We start from the raw sequence: 19820 nt of genomic DNA on the forward strand, positions 1-19820 counted from the left end.
TATGTCAGAAGGTAATCTGAGATCAGACTAACATAGAATTAAACCCATGTATCCATTCATTTGTACACAAAGCATGTCTTTAAATACTGTAGCTGTCAGTATTTAACTAGTTTTAAATTGTCTTCAACCAACTCAAGCAACTGTATAACATTTTTCATGGGTGGCACAACTCATTTTGCTGCTTGAGGTGGAATGGCAAGTGCTGCCCTGCCACCACCACCACACCTGCTGCTGCCACTCCTGCCTGCTGCCTGTCACATCTTCCATTGGCGGAGAAGTGGTGCCACTATTGGCACCAGTTTCAGGCAGGATCATTCCAATTTGGGATGAAATCTTACCCCAAATAGATGTGGGATGTGATCTTGCTCGAAATTGGTGCCAATGGCTGTTGTGCTTCTCTGTCACTGGCAGAGGACAGGCAGGGTGCACAGAGGTGTGCTGCATCAGGAGCTTCTGCTGCCATGGCAGTGGCCTCACCCTGCTTAATAGCTGGGCCCACTCTTTCATTTTCACATAAATCCGGAATAAGAGTTGGTTCCAAAATGATGCTGGTCAGGTAAAATCTAGTGTACATTTTTCCTGCAGTGCAGTGGTTTGTCTGATTTCCCCAGGGTTCTAACTTCCCGTCTTCAAGGAAAGAGGCTGTGGATGCAGAGGATATATACTGTACTGGGAGAAGGTAATGGACCTCAGAACCAGTCTTTGATGTACCCACCTTCTCTGAAGCTCCATCACCCGAGGAACCAGTTTCTCTCTGCTCTGAAGAACTGGATTACTTTCTTCAAACTCTGATGACTCCAGCTCAGAGGTTATAATAGAACCTCTCCGCCCGCCATGTTTAAGAGTCAATGGCTCTTAAAATAAGCTGGGCCTCTTAAGAGAAAAGTCTCCACTCATTAAGGTTGGGGCAAGATGGAATCCTGCTTAAGGCTCCATAAGGACTTTCTGGTTGCTAGAGTAACATTCAAGCCTTCCTTGTCCAACTTGAGCCCATGCATCACTTGGAGCTATGCAGAGTGCTAGCTGTTTTACCCACTTGCCTTTACATCTGTTTTGCCTGATGCTTCTTATCTGGCCCTATCCTCTGAATTATGTGACTTTGACCTATTGGAACCTGACCACCATTTGACCTGACTTTTGCTTACTGGATCCTGAACTGTGATTAGCAGTCTATTGACCTTTCATCACTTGAACCTGTGCCTGTCACATACCCCAAGATGGGATTACTGCCTGCGACAGACCAGCCTTATTATCACCTTGTTCCCTTTCCAAAACAAGGAGAGGCTGTCATAGCATGACATCATTGCTCCTGCTAAGAAGAAGAAGAAAGTCCTGGAGTTGTGCTTCCTTGTGTTTCCTCTCCACTACACCACTGCCAAGGAGCAAGTCAGCAGCAAAGGACAAGCCAGGAGATCAAAGCAAGTAACAGGCCAAAAGTCAGGACTGAAGAATAATAAAAGATTCAGGAACCAGAGCTTCAGCCTTGAAATCTGGTACCTCAAGCCATGTTGACTCTCATAACTATTCCTGGATGACCCAAGACTACTGGGAGCTGCTGGGGAGCCATGACCCCACCCTTCTGGAATTGTTAGCTGTGGAGTGGAACAGTTCATCTGTTACCTGGGATAGTTGCTGGAATGATATAGAAGTGCAGTGTATGGCAGCAAGACCAAGGACTCTTCCTCACAACTTGCCCCATATTCTGCCCTAGGAAATTGTCCTATTCTATAAAGTTTCTTTGTTCTTCCTTGATAAACAGTTTACCATGGGCAGAAGAAAGAAGAATGAATTGTCTTTTGGGGGCTTTGTTTTGGGAATCAGACAAAACAGGAATTGTTGCCTAAGGTTGCTTAGGCGACACTCTTAAAGCCTGACATCAAACAGCTTGAAGTCCAACATTTCTTTACAATGAAGTCATTTGGCTTATGTCATTGCATTCATATAACCTGGTGCGACAAACTTTGCACCAGACAATAAGGAATACAGCCTTTGCGCTGCTGGTGTGAGCCAACATGGCTTGTAGTAGTGCACTAGATTTGAAGCCACTATTATGAAACACAGCACTGTGATATCACTCAAAGTTGTCACGTAGAATGAAATGGTTGAGTAGGGAAGAGCAGTATAGTCAACTCACTTGACATGCTGTCATGGGAAAGCTTGTTGTGTGTTAGCATGCACAATGTGATGGATAGTTGAAAATTGCCTGGCCTATCAGTGGTATTGAAATATACAGCATGGGAGAGTGTTGCTGTAGCCATATCAATGCAAGGTATGATTCTCTCACATCTTTGAATATAATGAAGTATCCTTGTGGTATTGATTTTATAAAAATTGTGATATCCGTGCGATACTAATTTTATAGGAATTGTTGTGACCATGAAACAACTGAACAAAAATACCATGGCTTATTTGTTCCTTCAATACCATTAAAAAATTATTACTTTTTATTATTAGAACAAAAAGCCTTTTCTTTTTTTTAACTTAACTTTTTTCTTAGGGGCTTACTTAAAGCTTTAGGCATTAAAGCAGTGGTGGATAATATCAAGGAGTAGAAGCCTTTTTGAATCAATAACCTTTTGGAACACAAGGCCTCAATTATCTGCTGCTAACTGTCCATCACTTTCAAAGGCATCCATTATGGCCGTGTAAGTATACTCCAGTAATGCAGCTGAAGTCATTTTGAGTGACTGTCTCTCAGGTCTGCCAGTGAAGTGCAAATCAGGCAAGGAAGTGTTTGCTGTCTTCACTCTGCCTTTAAACCATTTGTGGCAGGGGGCTTGAGAGAAATGTTGGTCCCTAGAGAAAACTAAAGCTCATTGGTTTTTACTTGCCCTGAAATAATATGTAGCCCACTCACAGGTCCTTATAATATCAGTGGAACTAGTTGGTCCTGGTGAGTATTAACTGCTTTCAATTTTAACTTGAGGATGGCCATTTGTCCAGCCAAACAAACAAACAAACAAACAAACAAATACATACATACATACATACATACATACTCACCAGTGACAGCTTCAAATCAGAATAATCCAGTTCGCAGTTAGGAGTATTCCATATTCTAAAAAAAGCAAACTTTGATTAAAGGAAATAACATAATTAACTTGCAAGCTATTTCTGTATCTGATCTGATCCAACAAAACATTTTGTTATGTTTTTAATATATGTACCATCTTTCCTCCAGCACGTTCAAAGTGGCATACATGGTTTTATCCTACTCCCAGTTTTATTTTCACAATCCTGTGAGGTAAGCTAGACTGAGGGATAGGGCCTGTTCCAAGGTCACCTAGGGAACTGAGTAAGGATTTGAACCTGAGTCTCCACAGTCCTCATGAAATGGTCTAACCATTACAATCAGAGACATATTTAGGGCAACACAACTGGTTCAGTTGCACTGGGCGCAGAGCCTAGAGGATGCCACAACTATTATATAGACTGAAAGGTGGGGGGGGGCATTGATTTTTGGAATTTTGGCATTGCATGGGGTGCTGCTGAAATTTGAGACCTCGAGACCTGCCACTGCTACAGTGCACTGTCTCTCTGCAAGTGACCAGGCAGGGAGCAGGGAATTACGTCTGCCTCAGAGCTGATGGCTTCTCATGTTTCTGTAGTGGTAAAGTGATTGTAAGAACCAGATGTTAAAAGGTGGCGCTAATTTCTTCCTGCAGTTCATTAAACTTTGCATTGGGAACAAACAGCTGTTGTAACATTTCCAGCATCAAATTGCAATTGTACCATACTGCAGATAACCCTGGAGGTGACATTTCCATCTACTAATATAAGCACCAGCAGTAACAGTGGCATGTCTTTTTTAAACTGGAGGCATGTTAATACTGCGAAAGCTTTCAGTGGCCCCATTATACCAGCATTTTAAGACAACTCCAGCAAAAGGGTTGTGAGCTTTAGTTAATAGCCATTGAATATCTTCATGCCCATCGGTTTTCTCTCGTATCTTTTTTACTCAGTTATTACTTGCCATTAGGACACCTTGTGCCAAATTGTAAGATGTATGGAAAGAAATCTCTTCCTTTCATATATTTCAAAGTTGCTCCCTGGTGTTTTTATTGAATGCCCCCTAGTTCTAGTAATGATGTCAAATAGTAAGGAACACTTACTGGTTTCTATCCAAACTCGTCGTGTTTTAATTTACTTCTTACCATCTCACTTTACCAGTCAATCGATCAGTCAATCCCCTTTTCTCTCACTAGCCTTTTTAAATGCAGAGTCAGTCTTGTAAAAAGGCTGCCTGATGGAGTATACTTATTTTCCCCTTTCCCCTTTTTTCCATCTATCTGTCTGTCTGTGAGTGTTAGTGTTCCTTTGATAAATTATCAGAAGTCTTCTGGAGATCGTAAAGCCCTCTTAGATATACTGTGCTGAATTTTTCGTTCCCCACATTTGTCAAACATTTTTCTGTTAGCTATAGCTACTGAAGGTTGTGACTGTAAGCCAGTTTGTTTCTTTTCATCTGGCCGCATTCTGTTTTTTTGCTTGGTTTTTCTAAAGCTGGCACTCCTACTAACCTTGTGTGTGACTTTAGAAGGAAATATGAAATTCTTCCAGCGCAAGGTCCTTTGAATTGCAGGAATCATTCTCTTCAAACCGATCTCTGTAACTGGTTTGGTATTCAGATAGCGATGCATTCAGAACTCCAGAATATTTTGAAAAATATTCTGTTTGCGCCAATGACACTCTACGTATTTCTCTCTGCGTGCTCATTTATAATGTCCTTTCATTCTATGAGATTGTTATAATATCAATAAGAGCCAGCTACTGCAACTAATGAAAGGGTTTAATGCAGATTTACTGCACATTTTAATACTAGTGTATTCTCCATAGCTATAGCACTATAAATCAGTCAAGACTTGGTTAGCTGTCTTAAAAAAGGAAATTCTCCAATACTTTCCTCTTTGTAGCTCGGACTTGGAAAACCAGTGCAAATAAAACAGCAAAATCATAGAAATTTCTGTGTTATCAGTTTGAAGGCAAAGTTGCCTAAGTGTCCTCCTTGCACCTTGAACAGATATTGGTAAATGTTTTCAGTGAAGGCCAAATCATTCATTTCTATGGGAGCTGTAGGAATGACCTTCTGCCTTCTGAAAATTGCAAATGATTTTCGAAGGGGGAGTGGACATCCAAAGCTTATAGTTGGCTTATTCTTTTCCAGCAAAGCATGCATACATAGATTTGCTCAAACTTGAGGGTTGCTTTCTTCAGCAGATATTCAATTATATTCAGAATGTAGGCCAATGAATGCAATGCACTCAACACTACGAAAATCCACGGGATATTTTTATTCAGTTCAATTTGTGGGAGCAATGAATGCAAAGTGTGAAAAATGCCTACTATTTCAATAGCTAGAAGTTACAATAAAGCTTGTTTAAAGATTTGCTCAGCATTTCAGAATACCAAATACATAAAATCCATTCGATTCTACCATAAAAAGTTTTATAGCAAAATCTCTGAAATCTACATTTGATGAGAACGAATTGTAATTAAACTTTAGAGCTTACAGATGCTGTATTCCAAGTCTGATACGCATGTTGAGAAAGAGACAGCTATGCAAATAAAACTCTGGGCCACAAACACTAACTTGCTTGCTGAAATTCCTAGTCCCTTGCAATGATCCAGCATTCTGTACTATTCAAAGCACACCTAGAAATTCACAAGAATAGCAGCTTCCTACTTTTCTGCAGTGTCTGGAGGGGCAAAATGTTCTAAGATTAACATGTTCGGTTTGAGAGGATGGCTGCTAAGGGGTGAAAGATTAATGAAAGTCTGTTTCCGTGCTTATCTATCTTTGTCATTCATTTGGTATAATCATTCCATTATGAGGTTCATAATGCGTTTCCTACTGCTTAGGTGTATTTTTTTCAAATGTGACTTTAAGACAGCAAGTGTTTGCTGGTCCAGTCACTACTTTTCTTTTAATTTCTTTTGAGTGTAATAACAGCTCACATCTATGGTCAGGTTGCAGCACTGTGAAATTTTATATAGACCTAAAGGAAAGCTTTTGTATTCTTCTAATGTAAACTAATACTGGATTTCAGAGAGAAGCATGAAAGATATAAATACAGAGGGCTGGATCCAACAAAGCCATTCCATGAGCAGAATGACTTCTGCCCACACAGTGGGATTTCCTTTCCCTCTCCTCCCTCTGTGCATCCATTATTATTATTATTATTTTGGAGGGAGGGGGTTACTAGTGGTACATGGTGTGAGGAAAGAGAACTGCAGTTCCATTGTGAGAGTGGAAATTGTTCCACTAATGTAGTGACATTGTTGAATACAGCCCAGAGATACTACTACCTAGATTTTTTAGAAGTGGCATTCCTTCTTACAATCAGTATTATATATGGGGAAGTGTTAGTTTACTACAGGAGCTGATGTGGTGGCTTCTTTCTACATACAAGAAATAGGCGGGGTTGCTGTCCTCTGTTCAGAACACACAGATGTGTAGTACATAATTTTTAGACCATATAAAAGAGAAAAGGCATTCATATATGGATCTAGTACTCCCAGAGATAATGAGTACCTTCATTTATAACATTTAATCTTCTAGAGAGGATATCCCTCTTCACTGACAAGGGTAACCTTTATGTCGACTGCTGGATGTGCTGCCAGTTAAGAGAGAATTTAAAAGACAAAGCAATCACAATTTAACTATTAGCATTTTAGGAGTCATTATTAAAATATTGATTTAAGGTTCTGCTGGGTCTGTGCAGACTGATTAAAGTATTGTCTTGACATGGGGGGGGGGTGGAACCCCCAATGTTTTCAAGTTGTTATTTTTCTTCACTGATATAACTTTCATCCAAATAAATCTATTCCAGCTTTTTTTTATTTATTTAATAAAAAAATTGTTTGTGTATATAAACATGCGTTTAACTTTATTCCCTTTTCTTCTCATTTTGCAATTCCAATCCACTTCAGAGGCAATGAAAACAACACAGATAGCCATTAAAGTGTGGATTAATCAGTAATCTTCGTAATGATGCAGCCAGCTTGTTGAAGATGTAATAGAATCTCAGTCCAATTATTGCATCATTCCAGAGCTTTATAGGACAAAATATCAGCCTAACATGAAATCATAGAGCTTAACTAGATCGCTGGAGCTGAATTGTAATGTGTGAGAAAAGAACCAGCCGTTAATATGGGACAGCGTTCTCTGGAGGAATCTTGCCATCTTAAGATCTAGCCTCATTTTTTAAAAGTATTAATTTAATCAAAACATATCAGCTTACATTTTTTTAAAAAAAACAACCCCAATTTTCATTGCCTAAAATCAATTCACTTAGGTTGAAATTTGAGTAACCAAAACCACACACTTTAGCTGGGTCCATGATCATATGGAGCACACTTATACCTGGAAATCATTTTGAATTCCAACAATCCCTTCCAAATCCCCAATTCTGTACAATTTTTGGGTCAAAGTGAACTGGGTCAAATATCACTGCAACCTCTGTGAGAGTGCACTGTAAATTGTCAGCAATAACAGCCCATGAAAATAAGGGGGAAATTATTCTTAATATACCTTTCGTACTACTTTGCCATAGAACTGGCTAACAAACTGGTGGACAAGAAGCTATTATTAATAGGCAACTGAGGAAAACTGTTGTGTAATGTAGCTTGCAAGTTTAGTTGCTGCAGGCAGATCCACAGCATTCTATGCACATAAATAAATGTTGTAATATATATATATTATATTATATATATATGGAGTTTATAGTGCCAATAGGCCATGCTCGTGTTTCTGTGTCCTTTGAGCACATGGAGACTTTGAGACTCCTTCCTTGTTGCAAATAATTTAAATGCCAAGATCTTTCTGCTGTGTTTGTGCAGTTCAGACAAGACAATCTGTTATGGGAAGCAGTGCTCTATAATTGCACTGAAACACCAGTGTCCCCCAAAAGTTCTGTCGCTGGAGTCATGGGACAGAGTACATCAGAATGTGTATTAATCATTTCATCACTACATTAAGCTATGCATTCTTTGTTCCAGGGACCTATGTAGTTTCAATTCTGAAAAACAAACAAGCATCTTTCTAAATAACCTGTATACAGATTTAAAAAATGTTATTGACTTCATTAGTTCAGTGCTTTTGAGATCTTGATTGGAAGGAACACACTATAGTTACTTGCTTCTTAACTTTTCCTATGCCTCTGCAGCACTCACTGTTTTCTTTTGTGCATTTATTTTGTCCAGTTGTTACATGTGTTTTGGAAAGCAACCATTCAGTAGATGTCAGTGAGTGCTTGAAGTGGGCAGAACCTATGCCATCCCTTGTTCAGGACTGCCTGATTCCATGCAAAGATGACTGCACATTCACCCCTTGGTCTAAATTTTCCGCATGTGCTTCAGACTGTGAATCAACGCGAAGTAGAAGACGAACCCTCACAGGTAGTATCAATATTTTATACTTCATCCTTTAGTCCTTTTGTTTCAAAATGACTTTGGTGTAGACTTTGAAAATTTGTCAGATACAGTTAGGGCATTGTTCATGGAAGGTGCTTTACATTTATGTTGAAGTAGCACAATACAGTTATGATTACTGAAATTCGTGCTCCACCACTGTGCCACTGCAGGAGTTTGGCCAGGAGAGACATAGAAGTGGCCACTGAGTATCTCAACCACCACAGTTTCAAAGTCAACACAGGAAGGGGCTCCCTTAAACTAATACAATCAAAGCAGTGGTTTTGGTTACAAAATACAAAACTTGGCTGTCACTGACAGACCAAATGGGATTCTAGTCATCATCATTTTTTTATAATGGTAGCCCATCAACAAGGTTTCATAGTAGCCAGACTATGACTGGCTACTAGTCGTGTGGCCAAATGGATGAGTGGCAGCATCACTCCAAATACCAGTTGCTGGAAAACACAAGAAAAGTGTGTGCTGTTGCCCTCACGTCTTAGTTGTAGGAAACAGTGAATAAGCCCTTGGTTTGATCCAGCCACACTCTTATTATATTCTTATGTCCCATCACTCCACAGGTAGCCCCAACTTTTATTGCTTTTTTCATGCACAAACCCTTCAGCTAGCCTAACTGGTCACAACCAGTCACTGTTCTCTCTCCAAGCATATTCTCTGTGTCCATTCATAGGCAACACCTCTTGCCTGAACTATTCCTCTGTTGTCAGACTCCATGAATCATTTGGGGATATGAAGGATTGTCTGGAAAGTGACATACCTGGCACAGAACTAAAACATATTTGTCTCTCAGAGAAAACAGCCTAGAGGCCGCTTAGCAAAGATCCGCTGGACAGCACTTCACAAACGGCTTGTCAGTGGAGAACAGCACTTCTGTGTTGCTGTGATGCACTCTTTTTTTGACAGCTAGTGTAGCATTGAGCTGTTGTCGTTGCAATGTGCTCTCTGTTGAGAACTAGGGTATTAGAGTGATTATATATATATATTTAAAGGATATTTATTGAAGTTTTCAAAAAGTTTAAGAAACATAAAAACAGCCAAAAAAGCAAGACAAAATAAAAATAAACACACATAAAACAAAAAACAAGTATAATTTCAGTCCCTTATAGTCATATAACTTACTTTCCCGACCTCCTCGTACCTCCCCTCTCTGTATTCCAATCTCTAATCAAGCCAATTCAGCAAATCATTCCCCTGATTTCTGATTTAATTTTTTTCCTTTCTTTTCTTAATTACATAATCATTACAGCTATAAACCCCTTAAATTCTAAGTCAACATCGTTCTAACATTCAATAATCTTGCAATACTTCTTAAGATAGTCCTTAAATTTCTTCCAATCTTCGGTATTAGAGTGATTATAAGGCTAATCAATGGAACAGGAAATCTGTTTATTTCTAACTGCACCCTGACACAGGAAGTGCTCAGTTCAAATACCATGACAGCTATGAACTCACTAATGGCCAGACTAAACATAAACTTTAATGTGCAGCATGTAGCTCTCTCTCTCTCCCTTCCTACTTTTATTCATTACAGGTGTATGAGGGCATCCTTACCAAAAAAAAAAAAATCAGTGTGTCAGAAGGGGGAGGGTTATTTCTTTGCTCAGAAAGAAAATCTGCCCTGCTCCATTCCTAGGAAGAAAGGAAAAAATATTCCCATTAGTTCCAATGACAAGTCCCCCCCCCATGTGTTCTAGTTGTGCAGTATTTTAGTTCCAGTTGAATTTGGGAGGGAAGAGATAAGCCTTCCCTTCCTACACGCTGCCCTGTTGCATGGCTGTAATTAAGAAAGCAAAGACCTAAGAGACATGTAAAGTGGATTTGGCACTGAGGGATTGTAGGCTAGCTACCATTTCCCCAGCCTCCCAATTTTGATGTGAGGATCCTCATCATCCTTTAGGTGTGCCTCCTGGGGACACAGGGGATTGACGACACCCTTCCCCTGATGTCCCTGTTCCAAGCCCATGTTGAGTGTGAGGGTCTGAAGTGGGCTTCCGAGTGCATTCAGATGACCACACCTAGAAAACTCAGCATGCTGAGCATACTTGCAAGTTCCCTTGAGTCCCTCATGCTAAAAGTCATAAGGGAGTGGAGAGGACTAGGCTGGCACACAGAGATGTTGGGAACATGGGCAGCGCACATACTTCCAGTCCCCCACATACTTGTTGCCATTGTGTGTTCAGGCTAAATGCCTCAAGAGGACTATACTGACATACCATACTGTGTTGTTGTGGGCAGTCCCATCCCGCTGAATGCTCTAAAGTATTGATTAATAAAAAGGAAAAAATCATTGCTTTAATTAGTGAGAGAAGGTGTAAGTGTAGCACCATTTGAACTCCTCTTGTCTAATGTACTGCTTAAGTAGTTCACCCAGATGGCTGACAAGGTCTCTAAGTGAGTATATTCCAGGAAGGATTGGAATCTATTCTGTTTAGCTCCACAGAGAAATGAATCATCAGTCATCTCAGGACTCTCAATTAGGGGTGTCATGAGAAATCGAATATGGGCACTCATATAGGTAAATTTCCCAGTCGGTTCTCTCTCTTTCTTTCTTTCTTTCTTTCTTTCTTTCTTTCTTTCTTTCTTTCTTTTCTTTCTTTCACAAACCAAAGTGGTCAATTCAGTCCACCTTGAGTGGATTGCCCACCTGGATTTTGCTTGTGCAAAGTCCTTGCTCAAGGGGGGGGGAGGCGTACATTGTGGGCTGTTGCCAGTTACTTTTTGAATGGGAGAGGTCTACTAGAGAGGCCTCTCCCATTCAGGGATTGTCCACAGCTTCCCCAGGGAAACCTGCAATTTACACTAAATTGGACCAAACAGCAATTGGGTTTTCTCTAGATTGCTGATTGCCCAATTCAGTGGTAAAGAGAGTGTTTTTCAGGAGAAAGCTGTGGGGAAATATAAAACTTGGGACAGGTGGAAGTCTGGAGAAGCTCTCAGGGATGAGTCACCATGCTGGCTATCTCACAAGGCAAGATTTGTCCCTTGGTAGGAGGACGCGGGTGGTGCTGTGGTCTAAACTACTGAGCATAGGGCTTGCCAATTGGAAGGTCGGCAGTTTGAATCCCCGCGATGGGGTGAGCTCCTGTTGCTCGGTCCCAGCTCCTGCCAACCTAGCAATTTGAAAGCACATCAAAGTGCAAGTAGATAAATAGGTACCACTCCAGTGGGAAGGTAAACAGCATTTTTGTGCGCTGCTCTGGTTTTGCAGAAGCAGCTTAGTCATGCTGGCCACATGACCCAGAAAAACTTTCTGTGGACAAACGTCGGCTCCCTCAGCCAGTAAAGTGAGATGAGTCCCGCAACCCTAGAGTCATTTGCGACTGGACTTAACTGTCAGGGGTCCTTTACCTTTACCTTTTTCAGAAGGGCTTGGGGGGGAAGGGAAAATAATCATGTGAGCAGTTGGAAGAAAGGATGGAAAGGTCTGAGATTTGGGGAAACCAGGGGCCCATTAGCAGTCTAGTTAAACAACAACCCCATGCTCAATGAGTTTCAGTTTTTGATGGGTCTGGTTGAGCGGCCCCAGTTCATTTTCAGAGTGAGCTTTTAGTCTATTGCTCTCAATTACCTATATTTCCATGCTGGTGCCAATCCTCAGATTCACTTTGTGCATTTAGTCAATGTACAGTATAGCTATTTACAGTGACCACTTGATGTGAATGCATGCATGCACAGAGACCCAAATAGTGTGTGGGAGGTGTTCTCTGAGGAGGAAGAGGAAGATGCAGTTCAGTCCTCTATGCATTTGCACAGAACATTACTCTGAGCATGGTAGAAACACACACAGGTCAAGGACCAAACCTGAGCTTTCAAGAGCATCAGGCTAATATTAAATCCTTTGCCTGGGCACCATTGCCACTGTACTTCAACCTTAGGCAGCAGTTACCGGATCTGACTCTCTATTTGACATTAAAGTGTTTACTGCTTTGCTCTAGTAAATACAGCAGGATCAAACAATTGCAAAAGAGAATCCACTTACCCTCTCTATTATATGGCAAAATGTTTTTGGTTTTTTGAAGGAATAATATAACCTTGGCTTTTATATTATTAAAGGTGGAAATGCCGCCTCTAGCATATCACTGTTATAACTCACAAGAGAATTACTTTAGGGTATAATACCAGGTGTAAAAAAAAGCAGAACCATAAATGTTACTCTACTGCAAAATGGCCATTCAGTGTTTTATGATAAGAATTTAACTATATATATTGGTAAGTCATGGCTTCAGGGAGACTGAGAATTCCTGTTGGTTTTTAAATACAGGCATCACAGTGAAAGCCATTATAGTGTAAACTCTACACACACACACACACACACACACAGGCAAGAATAATCAGAAAATGGTATAATAATACCCATGCCTGAGTAACTCTTGTTCTTTAATGAGCCATGCTCATGAATTCTCATGTGAACAGATAATACAATAATGTTATTGAAAAGCTGCATGATGCCTTGCTTACAGTAGCAGAGCACCCTTTAATTGGTTGCATGTTACTTTAAAACAAACAAACAAAAAGGCAATAGCTACTGTGCATTTTTGATATTCAGTCCTGGAACCTCTTTATGCTGGAAATGTTTACTAAAGCTGTCATGTTTATTTCTTTCCCCACTTTGTTGTTGAAACCTTTGATGTATCACCTCGGCTAATAGAATGTCCCGATTCTCCTTTTAAGTGGAAATAGAAAATATTAAATGTTTTAAGTCCAAAGCGTGACAGCAAAATGTTTCTCATGTGTTTTATTCTTATTCATTCAGATTTGGTATATCATAGCATAGGACAGTAGACACAGAGTTTGGCTCAGGGTCATACGAGATGTTACTCCTACAGCCAGTGTGGTGTAGTGGTTAAGAACAGTGGACTCGTAATCTGGTGAACTGGGTTCGCTTCCCAGCTCTTCCACATGCAGCTGCTGGGTGACCTTGGGCTAGTCATACTTCTCTGAAGTCTCTCAGCCTCACTCACCTCACAGAGTGTTTGTTGTTAGCTGCTTTGATACTCCTTAGGGTAGTGAAAAAGCGGGATATCAAATCTAAACTCTTCTTCATCTTACTAACACCCATCCTTGCTGTTCCTACGGAAGTCATCTAGGTCTCATGTATGGGAGTAGCTGAAGACCATGGATTGCACAGTACAGATGTGGGCCTCCCCATTTCCTAATGGGACTAAACAGAGACTGCTAAAGTCTTAATGCAGCAAAGTAGCCTGGCAAGTCTTCTTGCTTTATTTTGAACAGAATAAGTTTGGAGAGACTACAACGCCGCAGAAGTTCAGTAGCAGGTTATATGCTTAGCTCCAACTTTACATAGCCTGTAAAGCTGTGCTGTTGACATGGCAGCTTTCGAATCCCACATGACCCCCACTTTCATGGTTTATTCCTTTATTCCTGGGACTCATCCAGAAGGGTGGCTCCCATGCCACTCTTGTAATATATGAATAAACTGGACCTTATTTCCTCTAGAATAGGCATAGGCAAACTGGGCCCTCCAGATGTTTTTGGCCTACAACTCCCATGATCCCTAGCTAACAGGACCAGCGGTCAGGGATGATGGGTAGTCCGAAAACATCTGGAGGCCCAAGTTTGCCTATGTCTGCTCTAGAACACCCACATCCCTCCATAATCAAAGCATAGTTACACACCAAACACTCCATTTTAAGCAAATCACCAAAAAGTGAAAGTAAGCAAAGAAGGAAACGCTGTTTAAATCTTGAGGCTATGAGAAGTGCTGCCTTGGTTGATTTATTAAAAAGGAAAGTGAGGTAGCTGGTATTAATATTTTTCTCAAATAAATGTATCTGATTCATCATGAAAATTGGTCAATTTTATGGCTTTTATTGAAAATCATCCTGCTGCTTAGAGTATGTTAATGTGCACGTGGATTAGCTTCCTTCTTACTTTGTATTTAATAGCATGATTTATTTTATGCTTAAATACATGTGTGGGCTTTACATTTAGCATTATTCGTTACAGAAGCATCCCCAAGCAAATGCTGGTTAGAAGGTAATTTGAGGTTACACTGCTTTGAAATCTGTATTATGTAGCTAACATTTTTGGAAAAAAGGCTTTATGTTCGAGAAAGGCATATTTATCTTCTTTAATCATTAACTCAGTCAAATGTGCAGGCATTGAAACTGACTGTTTTGTGTGAAGGAGAAATAGACTATTGCAAAATATTGTTGGGTGACGTCCTCCCCGGCCCTGGCCCCCCAAAAAACTGGAAACTTTTTTTGTTAATGTTCAAAAACCATTTTTATTTAAATAGAAAAAGTCTTTAAGACTGCTGGGTCTTGATTAAAAATAATTTCTGATCATCATTTTTAAAACCAGCTCTGAGAATGTTAATATGCTAATTAAAAACCATTTGGAAAATAGAGTGGAATGAATATTCTTTGATGCAAGCAATCCAGTTAAATTGTGTTAATATCCCAATATCTGTGGAGAGAACTCATGGTTGGCTTACGTGCAACTTTTCACTTTCAAAAGTATTACTTGACAGCTGCTGAGTGTGCATACTTATTGTGTCACCTGTTAATGCAAAGTGAAATTAAGCCCTTTATGCCGAGATACAATGGGATAAAGAAAAGTTATGTTTAAAGATTGTCCTCTCAGGACAAGTCCACTTCTGGAATAGATTGGTAGATTTGCTGAAGTCAGGAAAGAGAGAAGGGGAGGAAGAATTGTATTTGCTTCTCTCAGTAGATAACCTTGTGGTAAACTGAAAGTGTGATACAACACATTGAAAAACCTTAAAAGAAATAACAGTTTTTGAGCTTCAAAATCTCCAGGTGATGAGAAGTTTCAGTGGTGTAGTGCTTACCTGGGCTAGACTTGGGCTCCTTTAGAATGATGTCACTGGAAGTTTGTTGGCATTGTGTAATTTCTTTGTGTTTATTTACAAATATACAAGTTGAACATGGGCGGTATTACAGTGTTAAACATTCTTGACCAAAATACCCTGCCAGGCCTTAAGCATTTCTTGTCTACTCATAAAGTTATCCCTGATCTCACGAACCTCCAGTACATATCCCTGTTGTGTATTCAGCTAATTTGCAAAATAACTTCGAAGGAAGAGCCACAGCTAGCTGAATCTACCTAGTGGGCTTCCCTAAGCAACCAGTGATGTTGCAGGGCTTAAAGTGAGGGGAGAGAAGGGAGATAATAAATTTACTTTCTTAAGATAATTATGGGGCAAATTAAGAGCTTTTTCAGGTGCATTTTTTTCCTAATAAGAGTAGGCAGGCAGTTGTTCTCTTTCTATCATTTTGTGCTTCATCCCAAACAATTCCCCCTCCTCCACAAGTTCCTTTAGGTTCTCTGGTTGCCCTGGAGACAGCGACATTTTCTCGGCCCTCTGGAGCACGGGCAACAACAACTAACAGATGTCTTTGAACCAGCTCTTCTGTATTTACATTTTGGATTGTGTTGGTTCTAACTGTATCAAACCCCTTCAAGTGTAAATAATACGACATATTGTTATCAAAAGCAGCAGATGCTACACTAACAAGCATATTTTCCCGGTCGGAACAGGGAGAAGCAGAAAGCGAGACAAGTGCCAGAATACAGAAGTGTATCCCCTTGTTGAAGCGGAACCATGCCCTTGCACAATATTTACCAGCCGGCCCCATGGAAATTGGTCGGAATGCATAATTTCCGTAGGGAAAACAGAGCTGCAGCTAGAACAGAGATTTCACGGGCATGCCAAGGAATGCGGAGAAGGGGTGCGCTTCAGAGCCCTGGCCTGCTACGATAAGACCGGCAGACTTGTGGAACCGTCTCATTGCAACCATTCAGGTAAGTTAGAGGGCCCTGTATAAACAATGGAGGCCCAGAGTCTACCACTGGTCATGCAGCGTTTGATACCTTTCTATTTCCTGTGTCAAACATTAGCTGAATCCCAGATAAAAGAAGACAGGAAAATTTAAGTAACATTGCATTAATCAAGCTTAATGTGTCAGTGGGCTTAGAGGTCCGCCTCTTTGAAGTGACTCATTTCAGTTTGGAATTTGTTTGAATTGAATGCACACCCTTAGTTGAAGCTGGTGGTAGCAACAGCGTCCTGATCTCCTGGGTACAATCTTTAGTTCATGATGGAGGTAGGGGGCTTCTCTATTTGTTATCCAGAAGGGAGGATTTCAGCAGGGATACCTTTCCTGACAAATGACATCTGCTGAAATTCCTTCTTCTGCACACCTATTAAAGGTATAGGAATCCTTTCCTCCTTTGTACCTGGGCGGCACCCCCATCATTCTACCCCGACACTGAGGTCCAACACTGAGGTCCTTCCGGTGGTTCCCTCACTGTGAGAAGCCAAGTTACAGGAAACCAGGCAGAGGGCCTTCTTGGTAGTGGCACCCACCCTGTGGAACGCCCTCCCACCAGATATCAAAGAGAACAACAACTGTTTTAGAAGACATGTAAAGTCAACACTGTTTAGGGAAGCTTTTAATGTTTGATGGATTACTGTATTTTAATATTTTGTTGGAAGCTGCCCAGAGTGGCTGGGGAAGCCCAGCCAGATGGGCAGGGTGCAAATTATTATTATTATTATTATTATTATTATTATTATTATTATTATTATTATCTCTCCTGTGGAGGGTAAGCAGTGTACGCTTGCACTGAAGTCTCAGCCCTACCATCTGCACTCCATTGCTGGAGTTTGGATAGCACTGTTTGAACCTGTTCTTTGACTGTGAGATCAGTATGGCTTTCTTTTGGATTTGCTGTGTGCCAGCAAATCAAATGTTGGTTTAGTCATTGGTCGTACTCCTCTCTCAGCCACGTTTCAGATGAGCTGCCTTTTTATTTGTTTGTCAAGGTGCCATATCAATGCTTATCCATTCGTAACATCTATTATTTCCTTAAGTTTAAAAAGAAAAGAGCCAATTTTAAAATGTTGCACAGTTGTTTTTTTTATAATTTGTGGGGAGATGTCACAAGTGCTAGCTAATTACCAATGTTCACAATCAGTTCCTACTGCAAATTTACAGAACCCTTTCCCTGCCTAAACCCAAGGTGTGGAAATGTATTTTTAGACTGAAGTCTGAAAGGCTATACACATTTAGTCAGGATTCAATGGAGCTGACAATTCTGTAAACATGCACAAGAATGCATTACGTAATTCATTTGGCAAATATAAGACATATCAGGGATTGCACTTGAACGGCCTCACTGCTCTATAAGTGTAGTGTCAGTCTTCAATTGTAGACTGCTATTACCATGGTTTGTAGATTAGAAACTTAAATTTATATGCTGCCTTTCTACAAAGGAAATTGTGTCCAAGGCAATTATAATCAACAAAGCATAAACAAACTGCAATAAAGGTAAAGGGTGAAGGGACCCCTGACCATTAGGTCCAGGCGCGGACGATTCTGGGGTTGTGGCGCTCATCTCGCTTTAATGGCAACCCACATCTCATTAAGGTTGCCTGCCCCATCTGTCCCCTGTGGCAATCTTACACACCATGCTGCCCCTGCACTCTAGGGGCATTCTGAATTAGTTCCCTTCCTTTGGCAGGGCTAAGGGTGAGATGATACCCTTTCACATAGTTTAATGGCAGCCCGCCTCCCATGTCTTACATCTTCGTTTTGAATTCTCCTTGAGCTGAGGGCTGGAATAAAACAAGTGGAAGCAGCCAAGCCCTTGATGGTAGCCAGTATATCTCTCTCCCCCTGCAGATCTGACAGCTGGTTAATTGTCTTCTAATTACTTTGTTATAGAGAAACAATGGTATTGAGTGTGGCATCCCACCCAATAGGTATGACCTAAAAATAACAGCACAGAGGTGGCAGGATTTATGGAAAGAGAAAGAAGCAGGAGACTTAGGGAAGGGTGGGAGTCAGTACAGCAAAACATTGAACACAGGCCAAAGGACTCGTAGTCTTTTGCCTGCAAACGTGAGCTGGAGATACAGGGTATTTGTTACCCTATCCTGCTAAAGAGTTTATTCTCCCATCAAGCTGCTGCCTTTTGCTTTAGCTGTTCCCTTTGCCCGCTGTCACTTTCTGTCACTCTTTTTGTTTTGGTCATTTCCTTCCCGTATACTCTGCACATATCCCAGTTTGCTCTGCTTTTCTCATTTTGGGCTTTGTCATGCACTGCCTCCCACTATCCCCAGTGGGGAGAAAGGGTCTTAGCAGAGCTGGTGTTGTGCCGATCAATTTGGTTGTAATGAGAATCCAAGGAGGGAAACCAAACAGGAGCAGACAATATGAAGATATTCTGTAATGGAGGAGTTCATTGGAGTATAACAGTTTCATTCTAGCGCTGACAGTAAATTCAGGGAAGGCAGCTTCTTATGAGTCATTGCACACCTTTCCAGATTTTGCTTTCTCAAACTTTTTATCAGTAAAGGCAGCACAAGCAAACTATTTCATTAACAGGGAGGGTTTCCCCATTCTTTCCTTGCCTATGGGCAACAATCTTAATCAGGTAAAAACTCTTTGGCAATTATGGCGTATTTTGATTTATTGTTAGTATGCCTCATTGAAAAACCAAATTAAAAAATAAATAAAAAGCAGCATTGCTTGTGAAATTATTATTTAGCCCTTATACACTTGAAAATTCTGCTTTATACAATAATCATATATGCTGCAACTGTCTCAGTGTGCAGAATGCTATGTCACTCACCATCTCCTTCTTTGTCACAATTTCACCATGGCTATTTTTTGGTTGACAAATAGAGACATGAGTCTGAGAGATGGCGAGTCTTTAGCTGAAGTGAGATTTTTGAACTTGGGTGCTCTTGAATAAAATACAGTTGCCCACACGCTGGACCACCTCAAATGTACCCCACTAGCCGTGTACTGTGCCTCTCAGAAACTTGACAGTCCACCTGGGTTTGCAGTCCTAAGCAGACAGCAACATGTGGTGGGGTGTTATTGAGCCCTTAGCTGTCTGTTTTCAACTTGGCAGATTGCAAGTTGTGCAGACTTTCATCTGGGCTCTTAGGAGCTAACTAAAGAGTTTTTCCTTACATTCCACCTCAAATCAGCACCATTATCAAAATTAAATATGTACAGTCATACCTCGGGTTAAAGTTGCTTCAGTCTGAGTGTTTTTGGGTTGCGCTCCGCGGTGACCCGGAAGTAACAGAATGCATTACTTCCGGGTTTCGTCGCTCGCGCATGCGCAGACACTCAAAATGATGTCACACGCATGTGCAGAAGCGGCGAATCGCAGTGTGCAAACACGCAGGTGCAGGTTGCAGTCTCTTCAGGATGCGAACGGGGCTCCGGAACGGATCCTGTTCGCATCCAGAGGTACCACTGTATATGAAGCACAGTTGAGACCTCTGCTTTTGGACACACGTAGCTTGGCCACATGGGTTTTGATTTTGGAATTGCATATTCTTCCCTAAAAAGCTATGAGATAACCACCCGTTAGTGTCAGGTTCT

General features: G+C 40.9%; 1 protein-coding gene across 10 annotated transcripts in view; it reads left to right on the forward strand.

Annotated features, from left to right (window-relative positions):
• THSD7B (thrombospondin type 1 domain containing 7B) overlaps positions 1–19820 on the forward strand; it is a 603973-nt gene that overhangs the window by 490902 nt on the left and 93251 nt on the right. For all 10 annotated transcript variants that reach the window (XM_083703772.1, XM_083703773.1, XM_083703769.1 and 7 more), the window contains 2 exons: positions 8203–8397; positions 15955–16218. In XM_083703772.1, coding sequence (XP_083559898.1) covers positions 8203–8397; positions 15955–16218 — 459 coding nt within the window. The remainder of the gene's footprint in view (positions 1–8202; positions 8398–15954; positions 16219–19820) is intronic.

Source organism: Podarcis gaigeae (genome assembly GCF_964106915.1).
Source record: "Podarcis gaigeae genome assembly, chromosome: 1".
NCBI classification, from domain to species: Eukaryota; Metazoa; Chordata; class Lepidosauria; order Squamata; family Lacertidae; genus Podarcis; species Podarcis gaigeae.